Source organism: Cetorhinus maximus, chromosome 14 (assembly GCF_964194155.1).
Source record: "Cetorhinus maximus chromosome 14, sCetMax3.hap1.1, whole genome shotgun sequence".
NCBI lineage: Eukaryota > Metazoa > Chordata > Chondrichthyes > Lamniformes > Cetorhinidae > Cetorhinus > Cetorhinus maximus.
In genome coordinates this window covers 12,099,936-12,126,028 of record NC_135892.1, presented here as the reverse complement: position 1 = coordinate 12,126,028, position 26,093 = coordinate 12,099,936, and the positions used below count along the sequence as shown (strand labels likewise).

General features: G+C 44.4%; 1 protein-coding gene across 7 annotated transcripts in view; it reads left to right on the top strand.

The window, feature by feature from the left end:
* meis1b (Meis homeobox 1 b) overlaps window positions 1-26,093 on the top strand; it is a 214,816-nt gene that overhangs the window by 174,421 nt on the left and 14,302 nt on the right. For 3 of the 7 annotated variants that reach the window (XM_078556499.1, XM_078556496.1, XM_078556500.1), the window contains one exon: window positions 854-993. In XM_078556499.1, coding sequence (XP_078412625.1) covers window positions 854-993 — 140 coding nt within the window. The remainder of the gene's footprint in view (window positions 1-853; window positions 994-26,093) is intronic. The other 4 variants (XM_078556497.1, XM_078556501.1, XM_078556498.1 and 1 more) reach the window with 2 other exon arrangements.

Genomic DNA, 26,093 nt, shown 5'->3' with positions numbered 1-26,093 from the left:
CAAATGTGCTCGCTTGTTTGCATTTTTAAAACCTTTTCATTTCTGCCCCTTCACCACATAAGAGCTCCCCAGAAGGATTTTATGTGGATTTTTTTTTTTGTAGACCTAGGCTGTAAACCTTTGCTGAAAACTGGAGTTGGAAGGTCAGTGGTTGTATAGCGGTGACCTCTATTTGACCCTAAACTTTACATAAAGGGTAGGGGAGGAAAAGACAGAAGCTTTAAATGGAATGCTTTGCGCTGGTCTCCCTCAGCAGTATGAGTTACTGGTGATAAAAACTCCAGACATTCTCTTTTTTTTTGATGGCATACCACCACCACAGTTCATTTTCTTAACACAAGCCTTAAAATGGAGTTAGTAGCCTAGAAGGAATGGGGGGGGGGGGGGGGGGTTGGTTGAAGATTGTAAGCGAGTGGAACAAAGGGGAGATTCTTCACTAATTAGGTGAGGCAACAGATGCTCATATGAGCGACATTCCTTTATCAGCCACAATTATTTTGTCTTGAAAAGAGAAGAGAGTGCAGTGTTGGGTATTGTTTCCGGGAATGTCTAATTATCCCCCTCTCTAAAAGATGAAATGGAAATGCCCAGCTGTGGCAAAAAAAACAGAAGGACATAAATCAAAAACCGCACCCCTGAGCTTGCACTCACAGCGGGTCAGCAGAGGTTGCAGGGGTTCAGTGTGGACATTGAAGCAAATTGCAGGCTAGAGGGGGGGCCCTCACACGTTATTCAGAGAATCTGCACATACACGCTCCATTCATCGCTGTTTGAAGATGATACCACTTTAGCTTGATTTTTTTAAAAATTAATTGCGTCAATGTAACTTTTCTTTTTTCCTCCTTTTGCACAGGTTCATAAATGCCAGGAGAAGGATAGTCCAGCCTATGATTGACCAATCTAATCGAGCAGGCAAGTCCCCAATAGTAACTGTATTCAAGTCGCGCAGGCGAAAAGCATCCTCAAGCCATTCACTGGGAGAGCCATTACCTGGTAAATAAATTGACACTGAATGCTGGGAGTGACTGACTACTAAATTAAAATAGGACTTTACTGTCGTAACCAAACTAATCAGTTTATCATACGTGATATTTTCCAACTTTATAGACTTTTTTTATTGTTAATAACTTGCAGTTCTGATGCCCTGCTTTAAGGGCATTTTATTTTAAAAGATGAATTAGGCATTAATATTTATTGATTGATTGAATTTTAGTTTTTCTTCCCAGCTTTACTCTCTGCTCCTGTGACAATTTCCTGGTGCATGGCTTGGTGTGGATTTGCTGTAGACTTTGATTACCTGTCAGAGAGGGTCAAGAGGTTGGGATTGCTTGGGGAACACAGCAAGGTTCGAAGTTACTTTTAAGGTAGCGCTTGATGTGCCTAAGTCACTAATAGGTTCTTGTCTAACTAACTGGTTCAGGCTTGGAGTTCAGGTGTGGTGGGATAAATGAGATTCTCTTTCATTACTAAACACCTTTGCAATATTTTTCACCTGTCATTTTTTATTTTAACAAACTATGTCTTGTTAATAAGGAACTTGGGTTACTTCTCTCTTCAGCTAGAATTTGTTTGGCTTTACTATAGTATATAATATTTGATTCTAATCTTTCGGGATAAGGAAAGGAGTAAAAAAAAAATGGAGGTTCATGCATTGGAAATAAAGACAATTTTAACGTTTTTAAAGTTGGAGCCAAACAAAATCTTGGCACTAACATTTTGCCATGGGATACTGGTGTAAGAATAATTAAGCTTGGTCTGAAATTCTTTTCATCGCTGTTTTAGTGGAGGTGTGAAGCCATTTATTTGAAACCGTTAACGCCTGTACTGTTTAGTAGCGGAGACGGGAATCTCAAAGAAACATGTTAGCATTTGTACGCTGGTATCATGTGTCATAAGGGGACTGAAAAGTCTATTGTTTATCTTTGCCAATCCCTTCCGAATTATATTTAAATTGTTGTCCAAAGGGGAATAATTTTAAATGAAGTGCAACACTCTGAACGTTGCTCTCTGATAGTATTCAGCTATAACATTAGCCAACCGATGGGCGTACAGTGCTTGACATGTTCATTTGGAGGGTAGTGGTTGAGAAAATTGAGGATATTCATGGATCTCAAGGCTCTATGCTTCCCCTCTTTAACTCATGAAGCACTGACTATAACGGACGTATGGTTCCGAGGAGTCTGGGCACTCGTTCCTGTTTCATTCAGGTGCATGCCCAGTGTGTAAGTATTTCCCCCACCCCCACCACACCCTTCTCCACTCTCATTGGGATGCATTGCAGCTAAGCCTGATGCTGTTCTTGGTCTATACCTGAGTGTCAGCTGTGTCTCAGTGAGCAGCACACTTGCCTCTGAGTCACAAGGTTCTAAGCTCAAGTCCCACTCCAGGTCTTGAGCACATAAATCTATGCTGATGCTCCAGTGCAGTACTGAGGGAGTGCTACAATTCTGGAGGTGCTATCTTTCAGATGAGATGTTAAACTGCCTGCTCAGGTGGATGTAAAAGATCCAAGAAGAACAGTCGAGTCCTGGCCAATGTTTCTTCCTCAATCAACTCACCAAAAAAATAGATAACCTGGTCATTATCACATTGCTGTTTGTGTGAGTTTGCTGTGTGCTGTCACATTTCCTACATTACAGCAAAGACTACAGTTCAAGAAGTACTTCATTGACTGTAAAGTGCTTTGAGATGTCTGGTGGGTGTGAAAAGTGCTACATAAATGCAAGTCTTTCCCTTTTTTCATATTCACCTCTGTGGCCTTTCCAAGAAGGTCATCACTGCCTTTTAGGATTGGGAACCTTGTCCGATTTTCCCCTCCCCACCCCGGAGTTATTGAGGACATTGTGCTGCTCCTGTTACTAAGCCAACTGAAAAGAGAGAACATTTTGCCTTTCCATAGCACCTTTCACAAACTTAGAATGTCCCAAATTGCTTTCTAGCCAATGAAGTTGAGTGTGGCCACTGTTATAATGTCCGTAAAATCCACCTAGCAAACCATAAGGTACTAAGGATCAAACCGGGGGCCTTCTGAACTGCATGGCTCTGTTACAAACTGTTTCAGTCTACTGGACCATAAAGCATTCAGCAAAACAGACTTGCCAGTAGTATGGAAATGTTTTGTCTTAATTTTAGATATCCTTTGTAGCATTGCATTTGTCATTGGCAAGGCTAATAAATGGCCATGTTTATCCAACCCTTTAAATATTACATCCAAGTGAGCCATTGCCAAAGGAGTTTGAATATATGAGTAAAGATGTCTTACTGTAATTTCGTAGAGCCTTGGTGAGACCACACCTGAAGTATTGTGTGCAGTTTTGGTCTCCTTACCTAAGGAAGGATATATTGGCCAAAGACTGAGTGCAACAAAGGTTCACCAAACTCAACCCTGGGATGGAGGGATTTTCTCATGAGGAAAGATTAACTAGTCTGGGCCTTTATTTTCTGGAGTTTAGGAGAATGAGACGTGATCTCATTCAAACATACAAAATTCTTACAGGGCTCGACATGGTAGATGCAGGAAGGATGTTACCCCTGGCTTGGGGGAGTGGGGGGGTTCTAGAACCAGGGGGCACAGTCTCAGAATAAGGAGTTGGCCATTTAGGACTTGAAATCAAGTGGAATTTCTTTACCCAGAGGATGGTCAGAGGATGGTGAATCTTTGGAATTCTCTGCCCCAGAGGGCTGTGGAGACTCAGTCATTGATTATGTTCAAGACTGAGATCGATAGATTTCTATATATTAAAAACATCCAGGGATGCGGGGATAGTGCAGGAAAATGCAGTTGAAGTAGATGATCAGCCATGATCTCAATGAATGGCAGAGCGGGCTCGAAGGGCTGAATGGCCGACTCCTGCTCCTATTTCTTAAGCTCTTATGTTTTTACAACCATGGATCTCGCCTGTATATGGATATCTGTTTCTACTGTCTTCATCTTAGCACTTTGTGCAGGGGAGGTACAAGGAATGGAAGATGATAAAAGGATATTTTTAGTCCTTATTGTCTTCTGAGAATGAACTATATTTTTCCCAACTTTTACTTCACTCGCTCATCAGATATAACACAATCTTCATCTGGTCCCCACTTTTTAAAAACAAGGTAGAAGAGCAGTCTACATGTGGAATTTTTAATGTGCGGGAAGAGAGGAAATCTTTGAGGGTGATTTTCTGGCCAGTATTTTCCCCTTTCCCTCCCTCTTGAAGATACCGGGGGATGATTTGCAGCTGCTGCTCATCCCAAATACATCGGGAAACAGGGAAGTTGGCTTTCTTGATTCAATTCATCCTCTGAGTGAAGAAATTTCTCCCATCTCAATCCTAAGTAAGACATCCCTTATTGTGAGGCTGTGACCCCTCTAGTTCTAGGTTCTCCAGCCAGGGAGACAGCCCCTCAATATCGACCCTGTCAAGTCCACTAAGAATTTTATATGTTTCATTGAGATCACCTCTCATTGTTCTAACTTATTTAAAATATCAGTCCTTTCTACTCAATCTCTCCCCATGGGACAGCCCTCACATCCCAGGAACCGGTCAGGTGAACCTTAGCACCAGATGTCCACAAAGGTTCCACACACATTTTCAAGCCCTCTACTGGCCAGTCAATGCCACCCTTGCCTGTGTCCCCCTTTATTACCTCTGCTCCCCGGGTCCAGATTTTCATTCAGCTCCAGTAGAAGGCGCCAGTTTCTCCCCCACTGTCACCCACCTGCTCCACCAGCAGTGCTCTGCCTGCACACACTCACTGAGCACTAACAGGTTGCATGACTTACTTAGGTGAAACTGTCCATGTGCCTGCTTCAGCCCGATTGCTGCAGCTCTGTGGCTGGCTTAGAACCTCAAATTTAAATCTCTCATGTTGTTTTCAAATCTCTCCCTGTCAGCATAACCTTCACCAGCCTTGCAATCTCTGCATTCCTCCAATTCTGACCTCTTGCCTATCCCTGATTTTAATCACTCTGCCATTGGTGGCCATGCCTTAGGCCCCAAGCTCTGGAATTCCCTCTCTAAGCCTCTCTTCCTCTTTACCTCCCTCTCCCTCCTTTAAGATGCTCCTTAAAACCTATCTGTTAGACCAAGCTTTTGGTCACCTGTCCCCATAGCTCCAGTTGTGGCTCGGTGTCAGGTTTTGTTTGATAATGATCCTGTGATGTTTTGCTATGGTAAAGGTGCTGTGTAAATGTATTTTATATCCCAACCACTCTGCTCAATGTGTGCTCCGGCTTGGACCCCGGCTCCTTGATAATGTCACATCCCGCAGGATTGTCCTTTGATAATCCCAACAAATCGCCCAATCAGCACATGCTGACTAAGCTCAATTGGTTAGATGGATTGTGTGTGATGCTGAATGACACCAAAGGCATGGGTTCACTTCCTGTACCAGCTGAGGTAGTTCATGGAGGCCTGCCTCCCTGCCCTGCCTCTCTTTGTGGAGTGCTGCCCCTCAATCTATCTGTAACCAATTGTGCCTTTCTCTAATGGAGAGGGGTACCTGTGGTCCTTTGTGGAATCCCAATACCTTACAGAGTCTCTGAGTTGTAGCAAGCTTTAGATGCCACTGCACTGACCCTGTGCCCAAGCAGAAGTTAATGAAAAGCAATCAAAAACAGGAACCCTTGCTGATTTTTCTCTTCCCCGACCCTAAGGTTACTATTTCTGGAGCTCCCACCACTACCCCAGCACATGTCAAGCTAGCTCGGCAGTGATCAGTAATCCAGCCTGGTATCTGCTGTATGACTTAATTACTCACTGCTTTTGCCATCGAGGTTGTGAGTGGGGAGAGAAAAGGAAAGAGAGAAAAGGAAAGAGAGAAAAGGAAAGAGAGAAAAGAAGCCAAAAGGAAATGTTTTCACAACTTTCAAAGATTTCGCCGTGTTTTCGATTGTCACAAGGAATCAAAGGAGGCCTGCAATCCCTCCTGATGCACACTCATAACGTTACATTGTCAAGTATGAAGGAAAAAACATTTCACAGAATTTAAAGAAAAAGTGTCTTTTACGGTGAGATTGCTTGTTTGTTTTTTCCAGCTCCTTTTTGGGCCCATTGCTCTTCTTGGGTTTCCTTGACAACATCAACTCTAAATGGACAGGCAGGCTGCTCATGTCCTCCCAGGCCACTGGGCCACGAATGAAGCCAGATGCTATGATGTGTAAGATTATTGCCCAGGGTTTATTCCATCAGTTATTTCCTTTCTTGTGGAGTGTGGCTTAACATCTCTTCAGTGTAGCACCACTGAATTCAAGAGCTCAGTGTGTAGACAGGCGGGGTGGGGGGGGTGGGGGGTGGCTGCTGCCAACTGGTGTCCTAAATCTTTTGTTTTATGCTGAATGAGTCATTTTTCAAAACAGATATTTTGTAACGGTAAAATTGAAATCTGGATTTCTTTTTCCAGACTACTCACCTTAGAAAGTGCCAACAATTTGACAATGAAGCAGGGTTCATACAGTTTTAAGAGCAGAAATTGGCATAAGTATACAAAGCTACAAAGCCAAGCTATTATATGGGTTCGTTTTGAGACCATAGTTTGAACCTGCCCAGACTTAAAACAAAATGTATTACCCTTCTTTAAATAGCAAAATAACCTGTACAGGAAGAGGCCAAAAAATCTGGTCCGTTTAGGGTGTGAAATTGCTCGTCTCCAGGTAAATGGGAGATATTTGTCACAGGAATGATGACAGTTTGGTTACCGCCCCTCTCTGGCCAGTCTGACAATTTGCAACTCAGGGGCAGAGGCTCTGAGATGGCCGTTTCTTTTGCCTGATCTTTTCCATCGTGACATTCTCAATCTTTGCTGACAGGCTCCCCCAAATTCTGACCAGTTTTAAGGACATCAGTGTTAAGCCATGAGGTGACCACACATGGTCCCCATAATGATATACCCCAATGGCATCCCATCTCCGAGAAATTGATTATCATTAGGAGGACTACGAACCGAGAGAGAACAATGGCTAATTAGAATTTGAACGTGCCTGGATCTCATTTTCACCTTGGTCCAGACTTAGACAAAAGAACTGAATTCCAGAGGTGAGGTGAGAGTGACTGTCCTGCCACATTTGACCGAGTGTGGCATTGAGGAGCCCTGACAAAACTGGAGTCAATGGGAATCAGGGGAGGAAATCTCTCCAATGGTTGGAGTCATACCTAGCACAAAGAAAGATGGTTGTGATTGTTGGAGGTCAATCATCTCAGTCCCAGAACATCACTGCCGGAGTTCCTCAGGGTAGCGTCTAGGCCCAATCTTTTCTGCTGCTTCATCAATGATCTTCCCTGCATCACAAGGTCAGAAGTGGGGATGTTTGCTGATGATTTCACGGTGTTCAGTACCATTCGTGACTCTTCAGACACTAAAGCAGTCTGTGCCCACATGCAGCACGACCTGGACAACATTCAGACTTTGGCACATAAGTGGCAACTAATATTCACACCACACAAGTGCCAGGCAATCACCATCTCCAACAAGAGAGAATCTAACCATTTCCTATTGTCATTCAATGACATTAGCATCACTGAATCCCCACTATCAACATCCTGGGGGTTACTATTGACCAGAAACTGAACTGGACTAGCCATATAAATACTGTGGCTACAAGAGAAAGACAGAGGCTGGGAATTCCTGACTCCCCAAAACCTTCCCACCCATAAGGCTCAAGTCAGGATTGTGATAGGAAACTCTCCAATGCAGCTCCAACGATGCTCAAGAAGCTCAACACCATCCGGGACAAAGCAGCCCACTTGATTGGCACCCCATCCACCACCATAAAGAATCACTCCCTCCACCACTAGCACATAGTGGGTCCACTGTGTGTCATGCACTAAATGCACTGCAGCAACTCACCAACTGTCATACAGCACCTTCCAAATCCACGATCTCTACCACGTAGAAGGACAAGGGCAGCAGAAACATGGGAACACCACAGCCTGGAAGTTCCCTTCCAAGACACTCACCACCCTGACGTGGAACTATGTCTCCACTCCTTCACTGCTGCTGGGTCAAAATCCTGGAACTCCCTCCCTAATTGCAGTGTGTGTGTTCCTACACCACATGGACTGCAGTGGTTCAAGAAGGCAGCTCACTATCACCTTCTCAAGGCCAGCTAGGGGTGGATAATAAAAACTGGCCTTGCCTGCAATGTTTATATCCTAAGGATGAATTATAAATAAAAGGCTTTGGCCTGACCAACTCGTGGACTCCCAATGGAGCTACAGTGTACTGCTACTCAAGTGCCTCGGTAGTACTGCAAATGACTCAGTTTCCGCGATTGTCCCTCATCCCAAACATTTGGGACCGGATCAGAGCCAGTGAAGTGGGCAGGTGTAATCCCACCCTGCTGCAACTCCAGTAGTGGCGCAGGACTTCCAGAGACTTTAGGCTAAGGTTCCTTATAGCTAAAAGTGAACATTACAAACATTGGCAAAAGAATGAATTTGGAATAGTCTTGTTTTAATGCTTTAGCTGAGGTGTTAATGGAAATGTTTGATCAGCAACATTCTGTTCACACAGTGAGTTACCATAGAATAGTACAGCAAATAAGGAGGCCATTCAGGCCATTGAGTCTGTGCTGGCTCTTTTGAAAATAACCCAGTTAGTCCCACTCACCTGTTCTTTCCCCATATCCCACCAATTTCTTCCTGCTTCAAGTATTTATCTAATTCCCTCTTGAAGGTTACTATTGAATCCATATCCATCACTCTATCAGCTAGCACATTGATCTTATTAAAACATGTAAACTTCTGAGGGGGCTTGACAGGGTGGATGCTGAGAGGATGTTTCCCCCTCGAGGGGAGTTTAGAATGAGGGGACACAGTTTCAAAATGAGGGGCTCACCCATTTAAGATGGAGATAATGAGGAATTCCTTCTCTGAGAGTCATTAGACTTTGTAATTCTCTTCCCCAGAGAGCAGTGGAGACTGGATCATTGTCTAACTCAGCCTTGAATATATTCAGAGTTTTGATCGAAAAGGGAGTTGAGGGTTATGGGGAGCAGACAGGAACGTGGAGTTAAGGCGTAATCAGATCTGCCATGAGATTATTGAATGGCGGAGCAGGCTCTGTGGGCCGAATGGCCTGCTCCTCCTATTTCTTATGATCTTACATTCCAAATCCTAACCACTCATTGCATAAAAAGTATTTCCTCATATAGTTTCTGGGCTATTTTGCCAATCAGCTTAAATCTGTGTCCTCTCGTTGTTGAACCTTCAGCCACTGGAAACAGTTTCTCTTTATTTTCTCTATCTGGACCCTTCATGATTTTAAACAGCTTTTAACAAATCTCCGCTCAGCCTTCCCCGCTCCAAAAAAAATTCAACGGCTGGGAGTTTCTGGCCCCGCCCGCCGCCGGGAGTTTCCGGTCCTGCGGAGAGTCAGTGGGCTTTTGGCTGACGGCTGGGTCTGCCATAGCTGAGCTGGAAAATTGCAACCGATGTTTCCAATTACCAGCACAGGCACAATGTGCCAAATGGTGGCCCTCTGTATTGTATCATTCAGTGATTCAATGATAATTGATGCAGAGCTCTTCATCAATGACTTTGACATTATTCTAAAGCGCAGTAGACACTTTCCATAATGCTTTGTTTCTGGGTGCTGTGATGGAGATGTTTACAGCAAAGAATGCTTGCCAATTTGACCTAATCGGCTCTGATCCTTGAGCCTGATCTTCTCCCTGGGAAGGATCCGGTAGTGATGACTAGACAGAGAATATGGCTGATCACAAGAGGAAGGGAACCCTGTCCTGTCCGATCTATCTTTAGGTTAATAAACTGGCTGTTAGATTGTTTGGGCCGAAGTCCAAGAGGCGACAAGAGAAGAGGCAACACCAGTCAACGTGATTACAAGGAACCTCTCATAATGAGCTGCTTGAAACAGCACCAGGAAAGGTTCTCTTTCTTATGTCAAAATCGTGCCCAAGTTCAAAACTTATTACTGGCAATCTAGGATTCCCATTAGAGTTGAACTAAGTTTTATTGAGGTTCTGAAGCTCTGAAGAAGAGTCATACAGATTCGAAACGTTAACTCTGTTTCTCTCTCCACAGATGCTGTCAGACCTGCTGGGCTTTTCCAGCTTTTATTTACTGGGTTTCATACATTATAATTTTCAACTTCACACTAGGGATTCATGAGCTGGGGGGTGGTTTCAATACAAGAATAATCTGAAATTCTTACAATCGGTTGTAATTTAGAGTTTAAATGTGTCTGTGCCTTTGTGATGTAGCATTGGCCCCGGTTAAGGGGCAGCATATAATTAGTGTGGATAATTAACTTTCGTAATCTTCATACTCGCAGGCAGGCAATTCTTTACACTTTGCCTATGTCTCTCACTAAAGGGTTGTCAGAGAAGATAGTCAGAGCTGGTTCTCAGAGTCAAGAAACCTATCAATTTGAGATTATGCATGAAGTTGAATTTCTTTTGAACAAGTAAATAAAGGAGGCAATATTTTCCTGAGTCAGTATGACCCCCTTGATTGCCATCTGGAAGATCACAAATTTGAATCACAGGACTCGGTGAGAGTCCGGTTGCAGCTGTGGTTGGATGAATTTTCTGAACTTTGAGCTAGGTCTCGTTCTGAAGATGCTATTGGGTCTCAGGGGATGGAAAGATTGACATAGATCATCTTGTGCAAGTTGAATGATTTCTCAAACTGGGTGGTCATCAGACGCAACTGACAACATCTGTTGAAAATGTTTTTGTTTTTATTTATTTGCCCTTGGGATATGGGTGTCACTGGGATGGCCAGCATTTATTGCCCACCCCCTGGTTCCCCTTGAGAAGATGGTGGTGATCCTCCTGCAGCTGCTGCGAAGGTTCTCTCGCTGTGTTGATGGGCAGGAAACTCCAGCATTTTGCCAATGAATGAACTGTCAACATGGGTGCAAGTCAGGATGGTGTGCCAAGGGGAATGTGAAAGGTTTGGAGGGGAACTTGCAGGTGGTGGTGATCCTATTTGCCTGCTGTCCTTGTTCACCTAGGTGGTAGGGGTTGTGAGTCTGGAAGAAATTGTTGAAGTAGCCTTAGTGAGTTGCTGCACCTTGTAGATGGTACACACCGCTGCCATTGTGTGTTGGTGGTGGAGGGAGTGAATGTTGAAGGTGGTGGACGTGGTGCCAAACAAGCGGGCTGTTTCGTCCGGGTGGTGTTGAGCTTCTGGAGTGTTGTTGGAGCTGCACCCATCAGGCAAGTGGAGAGAATTCCTGTGTGCAGCTCAGACCACTGCCCCTTCCAGGCTAGAAAAGGTGAAGTGATGAAAATATGGGGGGAGATAAATATAAAAAGATGGTTAGTGAAACTTACAAAAAACAACACCTCAGCACTTCTTCAAATTCCAATTTTTAAAAATTGTATATTCTTCCATGGGATGTGAGGCCAGTATTTGTTACCCATCCCTATTTGCCTTTGAGAAGGAGGTGGTGAGCACCTTGCAAAAATTCACCAAGGATACTTTGACTAGTAAAATAAATGCAACATAAGTTAAACCAATAGGAGTCATTACAATAATTTTGATGAAAGGAGCCGTTTAGGTCTAAAATCACTCAGCTAGGATGATTTCCCTCCCTAACAGCACTGTGGGTGTACCTACACCACATGGTCTGCAGGTCAAGAAGGCAGCTCACCACCACCTTCTCAGGAGACAATTAGGGATGGGCAACAAATGCTGGCCTAGCCAGCGAAGCCCACATCCCATGAAAGAATATGTAAAAATAAAATTCCACCACTTGGCTAAAAATTTGCACCTGTACACATAGATGATATTTTTAAAAGTTTTCATATGTTGCTCTTATCTCTGGAGTTGAGTCTAAGATTATTATTTCAGAAGTGGTAGCCATTTGTGGAGTGAGCATACTGGAAATCCAAAGGAATATTTGATATCATGCCAAATATGGCGTTCTCCAAATGGTGATATCCACAGGTCAACTTGCAACTCTCTCCCTCTTTGGCATGTAGTAAAGAGCCAACAAGGTGACATAAGAAAGGAGAGGGTCCTTCAGAGGTGAACTTCCTATGAGAGAGCTGAGACACTCGGATGCAATTCAATAGGGGCAGGCTCATACTTTCCTCAGTGGGCTTTAAACAACTACAGGACCTAATTTATGGTGTGGAGAACACCATTATTCAAAGAATGATGACCAGCACGCACTTAGTAAACGCACTATTTGTTTGAATTACAAAAATACATTTGTTGTTTGGCAACAGGACCAAACTGGCTCTTATTGTGACCCTTGGTGCAATATTATTGCTAAATGATACTATGAAAATGTTGATGAAGTTGATTATCTTTTCAGTTTGTAGCAATCCAAGTGTAAACAAGCACAGCACCCTTAAAGAAATCCAATATGAAGGAAGAACAAAATATGGCATTCGAAATGTGTATATCAAAAAAGATCCACTTCTTCCTACGTACCACTAGAAGAGACTACCTCTAAGGCATTTTTCATGCTGTGGTAGATTTTCATTATGTTTTGGAATAGCTGATTGAACTGACAGACATTCAGCGAATTGTTTTCTGAATGCAGTTTTGCATGTTTTGCACATCTGTTGCATTATTACAGGCTGATGTATATCCAGAGGTGAATGAGACACTGCATATTGTCAGCGCAGTCACATATTATCACATTGCCGATAGTCTTTAACCTGCTTAATCAAGGAGATGAACAATTTTTCTGTCCTAGAGATTTGATCTTAATGCAGCAGCTTGACTGCAGTGTTCTGAAGCAGTCGTGCCAAATTACTTGCACTGCTACATGGAATAACCTCTGCCATGTCTAGGCCTCCTGTCAGTAACTTCGCCCACAATAATCCACTTTTTACAGATCGGAGAGCTCTCTGGCGCCACTGAGCACAACGTCAGTCACCACCTTTATATTGAAATATAATGACCCCAATTTTCCCCTTTCTGCATGCAAGCATTCCCAAAGCTGGGCACTACACTTCAATTTGTGCATGGTCACAGATTGACATTTTACTGCCTGTTTTTTTTTATTCGTTCATGGGGCGTGGGCTTCGCTGGTTAGGCCAGCATTTATTGCCCATCCCTAATTGCCCTTGAGTAGGTGGTAGTGAGCTACCTTCTTGAACCACTACAGTCCATGTGGTGTAGGTATCTCCAGAGTAGGGCCGGGAAGTTCTGGTTAAGCCGGAGGGTGGAAGGGCCTGATGCAGGATTCCCAGCCACTGGCAGCAAGATGTCAACTGGGTTCGTGAATGAGCCAATTTTCACTTATTATCCCTGAGTCCACTGTAATGTAGAGGTGGCATTCCCACACCTCCTGAAGACCACCCAGCAAACCCTATCAGGTTTGCCAGTGGCCCCCCCCCCAGGTGAAGGTGGGACCCCTCGTTGTCAGGCACTCTGTGCCCAATTGAGGGACTCTGCATTGGGAGCAGGGCGACACTCAAAGCTACCCCCTGCCCTTGCTTCTGATACCCCCTTGACCACCCACCCCCCTCCCCTCAACACCCCCCCCACACAATCTCCAACCGGCCCCCACCCACCATTATCTTGGGATCCCCTGTGCTGGTCGTGGGCCTCTGGTGGGTGCACTACCAGCAGCTGCCACCGCTCCCAGTGGCACTAAAGGGCATTGAGGAGCTGCTGGCCCCTGATTAGCCAGAGCTCTCAGCAGGAAGGCTTCCACCGACTAGGTCCTGAATCCCGGGAAAGGCCCGGCGGCGGCTATTTATGTGCCTGAAGGGCACTTAATGCTGTTGGGCTGACTTAGTCCAGCCCCATCTTTCTGCTGTTAGCACAAGTCAGCAGTGAACTTTGCTTATACACTGTTCTTGATGCAATCCTTCGTGAGCACTTTTAATGGGGAACATAGCACTTTCACTGGTATTATTTTCAGTGTTCCCAGTGGTCTGTAAATCGTCATATCTTTTTAAAATACTGTAGATGAAAGGTCATAATTTAAATGATTAAAAATGCCCCCTACGCAGCGAAGCCATCCTATCAGCTATGCTGCCACAGGGACACACAAATAGGGTTCCACCATGTCTCTGTAGGGCCTCCTGCGGGCAGTAGCACAATCACATCGGAGTCAGAGGGTTGATCAGTTCAAGTCTCATTCCAGAGATTTGAACACAAAATTTAGACTCTGCTCCAGTGCACAACTGAGGGATTGCTCCCCTTTCATCAGAGGAGACATTAAAAACTGAGGCCACATCTGCCAATATCTGCCCTTCATCCAACTGCATCAAAGCAGATGATCTCATTGTTGTTCGTGGAACCTTGCTCTGCACTCTGCTCTGTTGAAGAGTCATACGGACTCGAAACGTTAACTGTGTTCCTCTCTGCAGATGCTGTCAGACCTGCTGAGTTTTTCCAGGTATTTTTATTTTTGTTTTTGTCTTGCTGTGCTTTCTACAGTGCAACAATGACTGTTAATTGTATTGTTAAGGTGCACAGGTAAAGGGCATTGTTTAATTAAATGCTGAGAGCATGATAAAGAGAGATTCTGCAGCAGGTGTGCACTGTGGGGTCTACAGTGCTTCCTCAGCCCCCACAATGACATTTTAATTTAATTTGAAAAGGTTCCTTTTAAAATTGTGTTTTTGTTACAGTGCCCTTTAAGCACCTAGCAGTCTGTTTAATTAGCTTGTTTAATTCATTTTGTTAATTGTTTTATTTTATCGTATACTCAAAAGAATATAAAGAGAGATTCTACAACCTATGGGCACCAGGGGTGTTGGAGGGCTTCATCAGCCCTGGAAATAATATTTTAATTTAATTATGTAAGTTTCCTTAAAAGTTTTGCCTCTCATTGCAGTGCCCCATTAAAGGGCTATCAATTTGTTCAGTTACCTAATTTGTTAATTATTTTATTGGCACACTCAAAAGAGCATAAAGAGATAGCTGGGATACAGGATGAAGGCAGTTCAGGAGCAGATATGTGATGTTGCAGTCTGGAAATAAACTTATTAAAGAAAAGTACTAGTATCTAGTTCCATCCTTCACCAGCTGGCTTGGGATTGTGTTAACAATGACTACACATTAGCTTTGAAATTCTTTGGGGTATTCTGAAAGGTGCGATATAAATGCAAATGTATTTCTTATTGGCCTAGAGTTGTTTCTTGTGCATCTACTTTTGTGTTATAAGGAAACTTTTAAAAAGATGTAAAATAAAGTAACTTTTAAAAGGGACAGAAGAGGCCGAAATGAACCCTCAAATAGTGTAAAAGCCAAAAACTGCAGATGCTGGAAATCCAAAACAAAAACAACAATAATACCTGGAAAAACTCAGCAGGTCTGACAGCATCTGCGGAGAGGAACACAGTTAACGCTTTGAGTCCGAATGACTCTTCATCAGATCAGTTCTGATGAAGAGTCATTCGGACTCGAAACATTAACTGTATTCCTCTCCGCAGATGCTGTCAGATCTGCTGAGTTTTTCCAGGTATTATTGTTGTTTTTGCCTCAAATAGTGTAATTCACTTCACTGAATTTGATATAATTGAATTCTACGATGTCCGAATACAAGATGAATTCTTGTCTTGTCCAATCCTTTTGAAATCTTGCAAATGAAGTATTTACTGCAGTTCCTACAGAATAAAGTTGCCATTTTTTATTGTTCCAGTGGTTTATAAATCAGTAGGGTAAAGGTCCAAGCCAACATGTAGTGAATGTAAGTTGCTTTATTAAGACTGCACTTTGAATATTGTGTGCTTGTTTCTAATCACTCAGACATGTGAGTCACATTCAGGCACCAGAAGCTGTGCCAAGGCTTGTACCGAGTGGCAGAGGACTGAGTGATGGGAAAGGCAGTTGAACGGAATGGAAAATCTCAAGCATTTTAGGCTTGAAAGGAAGAGAATATGAAGGAAACTTAGAAGCATACTAAGCAAAATAGATTACTTAAATCTTAAAGCTTCAGCAAATAAAATGTCTCTTTTTTTCAGCATTACTTAAATCTGTGGCATGCTTTTAAGTTTAATTGTAGGTCAAGGGAGACAGGAGTAAAAATTGATAAAAGTCAGTTTTGGTCTTATTAAGCAGAGCAATAGGGTTGCCAACTCCTGATGCATTCCTGAAGGACTCATCACCTCATCTCCTGTCTCCAGCAGCCACTCCCTACCTCCCTTGCTGTCCCCCTCCTTCCCATAGCCAATTGGAAGGAGAACAGACCAATGGGATAGGGCTTTTAGCCCCTTGTGGGAGTGGAAATTTGCACTACCAGCCTGTGAGTTGGTTTGATGGCACCAAGCTGTTCCTGAGCCATTGTTATGAGGGCCAGCAGGGCTACCCAGCCACAACCAACAGGTAGCAAATTGGGCCGGTTAAAGGCCTAGTAGGGCCTATTGTCAGAGGCCGACATCAGGAACTAGGCCAGCTCCCTGGAGGTGGTCTCTAGGCAACAGACCTCAGGGGTTGGGGGGGAGCTGGGGGGAGGTTCACCAGCACTCCAGGCAGGCTTTCAGGCTCTCCTTACCTGCCTGGCCAAGATGGTGGCCAGGCTGCTGCAGCCATTTTCAAGTTTAAAATGTTGGAGAGAGCCTGCCTCAGGATGGACATGCTCTCTCGCTCTCTCTACCTGAACTGCAGGGCTTATCTGCTTCCAAGCTGGGAGGCCTCCTATTGGCCCTCCAGCCTCAAGAGCCCACCCAACATCCTTTAATTGAAGGATGAGCCCACTCCCTGTCTACTAATTGGCCAACTGGGGAGAATCACTGCCGGGTTCTGTTACACACACACACACACACACACACACACAGGATGGGGGTTAATTCTGACGTCGGGGTCCTGATGAAAGTCCTGCCCTTTGTTACCCCATTGGATGATCCCTGACACTCAGTCAAATGGCCTTTTTGTCCTACCTCCAGTATTTTTAGAAACAGATGATCAAAGAAAATGAAAAGAGCATGCGTTTTCTTTTTTTTAATGACCCATTTGGTTATTCTCCTGGCTGTTGCATGGAGATGAATCTTCAAGTTCTGGAAGTACCAGGCCAGGTCAGGAGAGTTGGCAATGTGTTAACACAAAGGGTGATCACTAAATGGAAATGGGCTTCTGTTGGGTGATGGCGGTTGCAAAGAAAACTCTGGAATTGGTCAAGGAGCAGTTAAATTCAGTTTCTGTGCATGGATGGGTCAGATTGCTTGAATGATCTCTTTTAGTAGATAATTATATTTTTTACTCGGTGAGACAAATTTATACATTCATGGCTACTGTGTTACATAGCTCTGAATGTTACAGGGAATGCCAGCAGGCAATGCTACCATATTGGGTGTACAGCTGAGTTAAACCCTTTCTTCACCAAATTTAGCATTACTGCTAAACAAGGCAACTAGCATATTTGTATTAACTATCTTATAAGGGAGGCAAATTGATGTGAATCTTAGGAGCTGTTATTGTATGGAGACAGCGCTTTTGGACACACCTTTGGTGGTGAGTCAGTGAATGATAACATGGCCTTGTAATTTGAACCCACCTAAAATAATGTGACTATCTGGCTGGGAGACCACAACACAGAAGAATGGGTGACACACAAGCTCCAGGGGCTAGATTTTCGATGTGGAGTTGGGAACCCGACAGCGACAGGATGATTTTGCCCGCTCTGCATCATTGCTTGCGTAGCGATCCTCAAATGTAAATTGCCTAATTGGGCAGGAGGCGAGCTTGGCATCCAGTAGAGATGCCAAACTCCTCCAGGAAGTGGGAGATGCCTGTCTGGTGGCAGTGGTAAAGGCAGGTGGCAGCCTTGCTGACTGGGAGCGGGCAGCTCCTCGAGGTGGGACGCAGTGGAAAGCAGCCATGGACGAGGAGGATATGAGCAGCGCTGCTGCTGGTTGGACCCATGGGGTTGATTGTATTTGTATCTAAAAGTGATTTACTTAAGCCTCGTGTCAAACCCGACAGGCGTGTACTAAGCAAACCTGTTTAGGCTCACTGGAAAATATTTTAAAACCCCAATGCCGAACTGACAGACCCCTCAACGAGTTTCTTAAAGAGCTTACATGGCTGCTTTTTCTCACCCCCACACTCCCAAACGGCCCTTTCAAAATTCAAAACTGTCCGGAAGGTGTCAGGATCCCGAGATGGTGTCCGGACTGAGGGTGCTGACTCTCTCCAGCACCAGGTCCCCAACCCCATGGCCCTTTTGAAAATCCAGCCCCATGCATGCTGCTGAAATAACTAACAATGATGTTGAAAGACATTTTGGAGTGTGAGTAAAACTCAACACTCAAACCTGCTCTCTCCATGCAGAGCAGCAAATAACAAAAGCAATGGAACCTTGAACAATAGTTCCAGCACAATGGAATACAAGCCGGAGCAAAGCTTGATGCAATTGTATGGTGTTCTGGTCAGACCCCCCACACCTTGACTACCTTGTCCATTCCCGATCTCTGAGACACAAGCTCATTAAAAGCAGGAGAACAAGTGCAGAGAAGCCAGAACACTGATGACTAGAATTAGAGGTCTAAAATATGAGAATTGACTGAAAGGCTTGACCTTTCGTTCAGACAACGTCTGAGAGGTGATCGTTTAGGGGAAGACAAAAAAATAGTCTGGAAAAAGTAAATTCACCAAAATATTAGAAATTAAATTGTGCAGGCCAGACAAGGACCTTTTTTAAAAAATTTATTCATGGGATGTGGGCATCACTGGCTGGGCCAGCATGTATTGCCCACCCCTAATTGCCCTTGAGAAGGTGGTGGTGAGCTGCCTTCTTGAACCACTGCAGTCCCTGTGGGGTGGGTACACCCACAGGGCTTTTGAAGTTAGCAGTGATATTACGAAATTCTTTTTCACAGAAGAAATCATTAACACTTGGAATCAACACCCTGGAGTCAATTATGAATCTGCTGTTTTGTTAAAGCCAGGGGATTTATATTTCAGCCATCCGGGATGATCCTAAATGGACTGAATGGTTTTCCTCATCATAAACGTCTTGTGAGGAAAACATTTCAACACTAGGGCTAAAGTAAGCAAGTATTGTTTTAAGTGTATCCGCCTTGTTATTTAATACAAGGATACGTTCTAACAAAAGGGGCTGCCTTATTATTTATCTTGGCTGTTTGCCATTTCAATTCATTTTTATAATGCATGTTGCATTTGACATTTTCTTCAAGCCTCGTTCCAAGCCAAGTGGTTAACAATTTGATATCATCTCAAGTTCTCCCCGATCCACCGAGGTGGTTTTTTAAAAAAAAACATGGAAAGGCTTGGAGCCTCAGGAGACTCTTAAAAAGAAAAGTTATGAGACCACAAAAAGTTTTTTTAGAAATTAGAAAAACTAAACTAAAAGTCATTTTCTCTGGATCACCCACCAAAAACTCCAAGGCAACTCCGCACAGTGGATTTTCACCCTCCATTGTACTGCAGCTGCCAAATTGAACACAGGAAAGCATTACTCGATTAAAAGGATTCTCAAGCGCATTATGACTTTCGTTGAACAATGACCCTTAAAAGCCAGATTTCCTTTTGTTTGTTGAAAAGGGGTTGGTTGCCTTCTTTGTAAAATGGGAGTTGCACATGATTTTGCTGCGGATGATTTTGTGTAAGAAGAACTTCAGAGAGAAAATAAAAGACCCAACTGGCCAAGCACGACATGGCATCGGTTTCCCCATGTATGCCGGCAACAACCATATCTACCTCGCCATCACCTCTCTGAACACCTCCATTGTCTCGGAATTGTTACACTGCTAATCCGATGTCTGATATTGGATATCACCAACTAGATATTGGGAAAGCCAATGGACGTCGTTGTCTTTAGTCACTGCCACAAAGTCTGTTACATCACCATTGACTCCATCCATCTCCCTGTTTGAGGCCGAAGTAGCCGATTTGCATCTTTGGTGTTATATTCAATCCTGAAATCAAATTCCAACCACACTGCCACTCCTTCATTGAGACCACCTATTTCCACCTCCCTAATATTGCCCGACTGCATCCATGCCTTAACCCACCTGCTGCTGAGTTCCTCATCCTTATGTTTGTCACCTCTAGACTTGACCATTTCAGTGACTCCTCACTGGCCTCCCATGTTCTCTCTGTAAACCAAGTCTCTGCTGCCGCATGTCCTAACTCATCATCCATCGCCCCCTGTGCTTGCTGACCTCCATTAACACCCGGTTAAGCAATGTCTCAATTTTAAAATGCTCCTCTTTTCCGTTCCCTCCGTGGCCTTGCCGCCACCCCTCCCCCATCTCTGTCATCTCTCTCAGCCCTACAGCTCTCCAAGATCCCTGTGCTGTGCTAATCCTGACCTCTTATACATCCCCAGTTTTAGTCACTCCACCATATTGGCTGAGCCATCAGCTGCCTGGGCCCTAAGCTCTGGTATTCCTTCCCTAAACCACTCTGCCTTGCTGCCTCTCTTTCCTCCTTTAAGACACTCCTTAAAGCTTAATTTTTTGGTCATCTGAGCTAATAACCTCTTTGTGGCTCAGTGCCAAATTTAGTTTGATTACACTCCTGTGAAGTGCCTGGGGACACTTCACTGTGTTAAAAACTGTATAAATTCAAGTAGTTGTTGAGGGACATATATGGGGGTTACATTTACATCTGAGTTGTTAAAGATATCAATAAAAGCACACAATAATCAGGGAAATTGATGAATTTCTGGTGTAAAAATGGTTAGGTTTAAGGTAGAGTTGAAGGACAGATATGGAACTTCAAGGGGCTACTGCAGTGGAGATCAAAGACAGAACTGTTAATGCTGCCATGAGTGACTTAGGTCCAACATCCAAGAAGCAATCAGAACTGTCTTTAGCTGATTTCGAGAATGCTTAGCGAGCAGCTATCAAAAAGGCCCAATGTTCCACAATCGAGCAGGTCAGTAGGCATTAAGAGATGATGGCTTTCAGCAGTAGTTTGCACAGAGAAGCACAAACAGCTGACCAACAATAATATCAACTGCTGTTCTACAAACTCGACACGAGTGCCTTTTGGCACTGCCTTGGATTTCTGCCCACACCATCTTCAAAACAAGGCATTCTTAGCACTAATGAAGGTCTAACAAAGTTATTTGTCGATGAAGGTAGAAATCCCCCTGAATCATCGATAACTAGTTCACCAGTTAGCTCACCAGGCAACCATCACTGCTGGTTCCTCAGTTAGGAGTAAATAGCACACAGAATTACACAAGTTGCAATGTTAGTGCGACCAAAACCCATTGAAGACTCAGCCAGAAAGTGAAATCAATTTATTTTTTATTGTATCTTATTTTATTATTTCCTTGTGCAGAAAAGGAAGTACAACTTTTTTCAAGGAAGCCAGCTGAATGCATATAATTCGTAATCTAACGCAACCATCAGTTTATGTCCAATACAAAATTATACAGCGCAATAAGTGAATGGGTTTTAAATTAAGCCCTATTATAGTTACTAATTACAGTGATCTTTGTTGAATGCAATGAATCCATCTCTCACCTGCATTTTGTGGTGAGGGTCACATCATTGACATCGTCACTTGGTAGGACAGAACTTGAGCATTGCTTAAAAAGGGAGACTTTTTATGTTGAAGTTTTTCGTCTTGCATTCATCAGGAAAATTCGCAAGAAAATACCAATGTCAGGGGATACAACATATTTATACTTTATCAGAAGAGAGTGCTGACTGGTTTTCAAGTAGACTCTGATCGGTAGAGGCATTGCCATGGAAAATGAACCAGTTAACTGCCAAGCATTGTTTGAAATTTAAACCAGGCAGCTTGACTCTGATTGGTCAAGTCATTGCCCTGGGGAATGAACCAACGAATGGTTGTCACTTATTTTGTTTAGGTGAAACAGGCACAATGTGTGCACATGTTCTGTCTATCTACGTTGTGCCTGTCTCACCTAAACAAAATAAATGACAGCCATCCACTGGTTCATTCCCCAGGGCAATGTCTTGGCCAATCAAAGTCAAGCAGCCTGGTTTAAATTTCAAAAAAATTTTTGGCAGTTAATTGTCAGTCACAATCAATGGCTGCATTCTCCATGGCAACGCTTCTACCAATCAGATTCCAACCAATGAGCATTCTCTTCTCATACAGTATAAATATGTTGTTTCCCCTGACATTGGTATTTTCTGGCGATGTGTCCTGATGAGTGCAAGATGAAAAGCTTCAACAAAAAACATCTTTGCATTTATATATTTATATCCAGGTGAGGACGCCATAGCATTGTTAATGCACGTACTAATGTCTGCCTAAAGTACATTCGGCGATCCCTTGTGGTTTGGGAAACCCAACAGTTTGGTATAACAGTGGCAGCCTGTGGGCTGGATTTTACACTTACTGACTGGGTGAGTGAGGTGGAACAGGAAGCGTGTGGTCTGCTTGCTCCCTGCCCCCCGCCCCCTCAACATGGGTGAATCATGGGTCGGATGGCCAATTAGTGGTCACCCAGCGGGAAGGCGGTCAACTGGCAATGGGAAGCGGGGAGGCCCACGCCCAATTGAGCGTCTAGGATTGGACATCAGGCGGGAGAGAGGTTGGGCCGCGAACTGGAAGTCAGTCACGGCCACTAATTTAAAGGTCCCCTGCCTTCTCACTCTCCCTTTACTTGTTATATTTTTAAAAAAACGGAATAAATACAATCTGCTACCAGCCAAAGGTTACCACCTTCGCCAGCTGATTCTGCTGCTACAGGTGGCGAGGGTTCCGTTTATCGTCATTTTCATCGGCCCTCAGGCCGCTACTCATGCCCGGCACAAATCACCCCCGACGGTGTTCAATAGCTCGTTGATTGTTTTTTTTTTCAAAATGGCAGGCAGGCAGGCTTCTGATTTTGGTGCCCACTCGCCTTCTGTAATATTGGAGACGGGTGGAATGACGTCAGTTTGCTGACCCCGACACCATCGCGCCACTTTTTAATGTAAGCGTGGCCCGCCCGATTTGTGTCCCGTAAATTCCAGCCCTATGTTTCCGATTAGAATATAAGTCATTGTAATATTGAAGCAGCACGCTCATTCCTTAACACGATAGTGGGTGAAGTAGTGACAGATTTGCGTGACGCCTTCCACAGGTGCATAGCAGATTATTGGGGCAGGAAGGCTGGGCCTATGGTGATTGTTACTACGACTGGCAGCACATTGCAAATGACCGATGACCCTGTAGGTCATTGTACAATAGGTAGAACAAGTAGAATCATACAGAAGAAGGCCACTCAGCCCATTATGCCTATACCAGTCTTTGACAGAGCTAGCCAAATAAACTCCATTGCCCTGAATATTTTTTTTCCCTTCAAGTATTTATCTAATTCCCTTTGAAAGTCACTATTGGACCTGATTCCACTGCCATTTCAGGCAGTACCTTCCAGATCACAACAACTCACCACATAAAAAATCTCTCCTCATGTCACCTCCCACCTGAGTGAGCCTGAGCTTTAATATGCCTCTGTTCCTCCTATCATGCCAGGTAGATACACCAGGTAGGAGACTCAATGCTTGGGGTAGAGTGATATACATAAACTAAATAGAAATAAAAATTGAATTTACCTGTTCCCTCCACCCCTTACCACTGTTAATTCTTTGCCCAGATATAGATCTGCGGTCTGGCCAGGCTCTTAGTCAACCATTAGATGTGACTATTACCGAGCATTTCAATTGTTGGAATTGCGGAGCCAAGGCTGACCTGATGTCCACATGCGTGCATGTCCGACGAGGATCAGTGATAGAAAACAGGAGGAGAAACATGCCCGATTCCTTCTTCCTATCACTGAAACATTGAGTTGCGTTTTACCACCCCTACCCCTATTCCGACAGGGATGAGCTGACACCACAAACCAGCCTGGATCCTTCCTGGTCCACACCGCTGAGTAAACTCACCAAACAATGAGTGCTTGAGCGGCTGTGTGGAGGTGTAGAGCATTGGACACCTCGGTGTTTTGTCACATGTTAGGAGGATGCAGGTTTGGTCGTCTACTCCCCTGGGAGGTTGAGTTTAGACATATTGTTGTGCAGATGTTTTGAACAAAAGCCAGATATGTTCCCAACAGTGAGACAGAAAGTTGAAGAGACAGAGTCCGCCTTGGTTTACAGTGTTTCCTGCTAACTACCTTGGAGTGACATAGGAGGGAATCTACCAGCAGGAAACTTATCTGCCCTTCTATATAGAGCTGGATTTCACAGGGAGGTGGGCGGTGGGGGGGAGGGGGTGGTTCAGACTGTTCACCCCACTTCCACCCTTCAGAGGACAGGAAGCCCCACCCTCAAGAGCCGCTGGCCAATCAGTCTCGGCAACACCAGGGCTCGGTTGCGGGTGCTGTCAGGACTGCAAGGAAGCACAGGAAGGAGAGTGATGGCCACCAGAGATAAGTAAGTCCTGGTGTTTTAGGGCAAGGACGGGTAAGGGTGCCTAGAGAGCGGGAGAGGGGCGTGGTGGTGGGGGGGGTGGTGGTGTGGGGGGGCAGGTTTTTGGAGGGCAGGTGAGGAGAGGAAAAAGAGGGGGTGGTGGCATCTTGTGGAGGGGGTGGGGCAGGGTGGGCGCGAAGAGTGGTGCCCCCAATGAGCACAGGGCGCCCCCGGTCGATGAGCCCTCCCTTTCCTTTCTGCCTCTACAAAGAAGCCGTTTCAAAACTGACCTTTGCACTCTGGCCCGCCGGCCACTGCCTAGTGTTTTATGGCAGTGGAGGTGGATGGAGGCCCTTAATTGGGCAGTTACAGGCCTCATAGGCCTCAAGTGGGTGGCCTAGTGGTGCCTTGCCTACCACTGCCCCCCCCCCCACCCCGCCATACCATGGGAAACAGGTCAGGCGTGGGCAGGAAGGTGGTTGCCTGGGCACCTGAAATATATTGCAAACCTCCACCTGCTGGAAACCCGCCCGGCAGGGGAGGCTATAAAATCCAGCCCACAGCAACCACTTCGGGTGGAAGAAAATCTGCCCATCTAACTGGCCTATCCACAGTGTCCCAGTGATACATCTCTCATAACCCAAAATTCCACTGGTTGATTAAGAAAAACCTACCCTCTTCCTTCTTGAAACCCGTCAAAGTTTCTCGTTCGACGCTGGTCATCTGTTTCATGCACTCTTTGTAAAAAAAAAATGTGCATCTCATGCATTCCCTACTTTCTCTTGTGGCCCTTGTTTTGTAAATGTGACCCTTTGACCTTTAATTCTGTGCATAGTGGAAAAAAAAACTTATTTGGCTCCAATTTGTTCTATCACTTCACAATTTTAATTTTTTTTTCATCGTATCCTCTCCCAGTCCTTTTTTAAGGGAGGAAAGACTCAGCCAGGATAAGCCAGTCTTTCCTTTTTATGTAATTCCCTCAAACACTAGGATCAACTGTGTAACCCTGCTCCATACCCTAGAATGTGTAGATGTTTTTAAGGGGGAGTTAGACAAGCGTACGCAGGAGAAGGAAATAAAGGGTCACGATGGTAGATTTAGATGAGAAAAGATGGGAGGAGTCTCGAGTGGAGCTTTAACACCAGCATAGATTGGGCTGAATGGCCTGATTCTGGGCCATGTATCCTACATTATCCTATGTAATCCTATGTAATAAATGACTCTGATGGCAGAATAGGTGATTAGTGTATGGCCCCAGAAAGATAGCCTCAGAGAGATTCAAGGCCATGCCAAAAAAAATCAGCGCACAGAAAAGTGAAAAACAGCAAAAGAAAGAAGAAAAGGAAATCCCGTGTGGAACTCCCAATTTGACAGTAAAATTCCAAGCTTATAAATCGTAATTCCTAACATCTTGGGCCAAGCAAGCTTTCCATTAGTGACACATAAAATGGGCATGATGTCAAACTCAATTGAGCCCAACTTGCATCCATTCACTAAATTGATATTATCCCGCTGGGAGCTGTGTTTTTTTTTTAAAAAAATGTATTTAAATTCTATTCAAATTAGAAAGCTGTGGTCTGCAGCCTAATGAGCTCCCAACAGCATATCGCAGAACCACGACAAGGAATACAGAATAGGAACATGTCACCCTTCTGCTCATCCAAATCTGACAACGTAAATATTTAGAAAGTACCACGAATGGTGCCCATCAGTCGACCTCTTCGTGTCAGCTTTGGCTTGGCACTCTTCACCTCCGAGGCAGAAGCGGAGTAGTGGGGATGTGCAACATTGACCTTCAGAGGAGACTGTTAAACCAAGGCCCCTTCTGCCCATTCAGATGAAAGAAGAGGAGGGGAGTTGTGTCAACCAGCAATGTTCCCTCTACCAACATCACTAA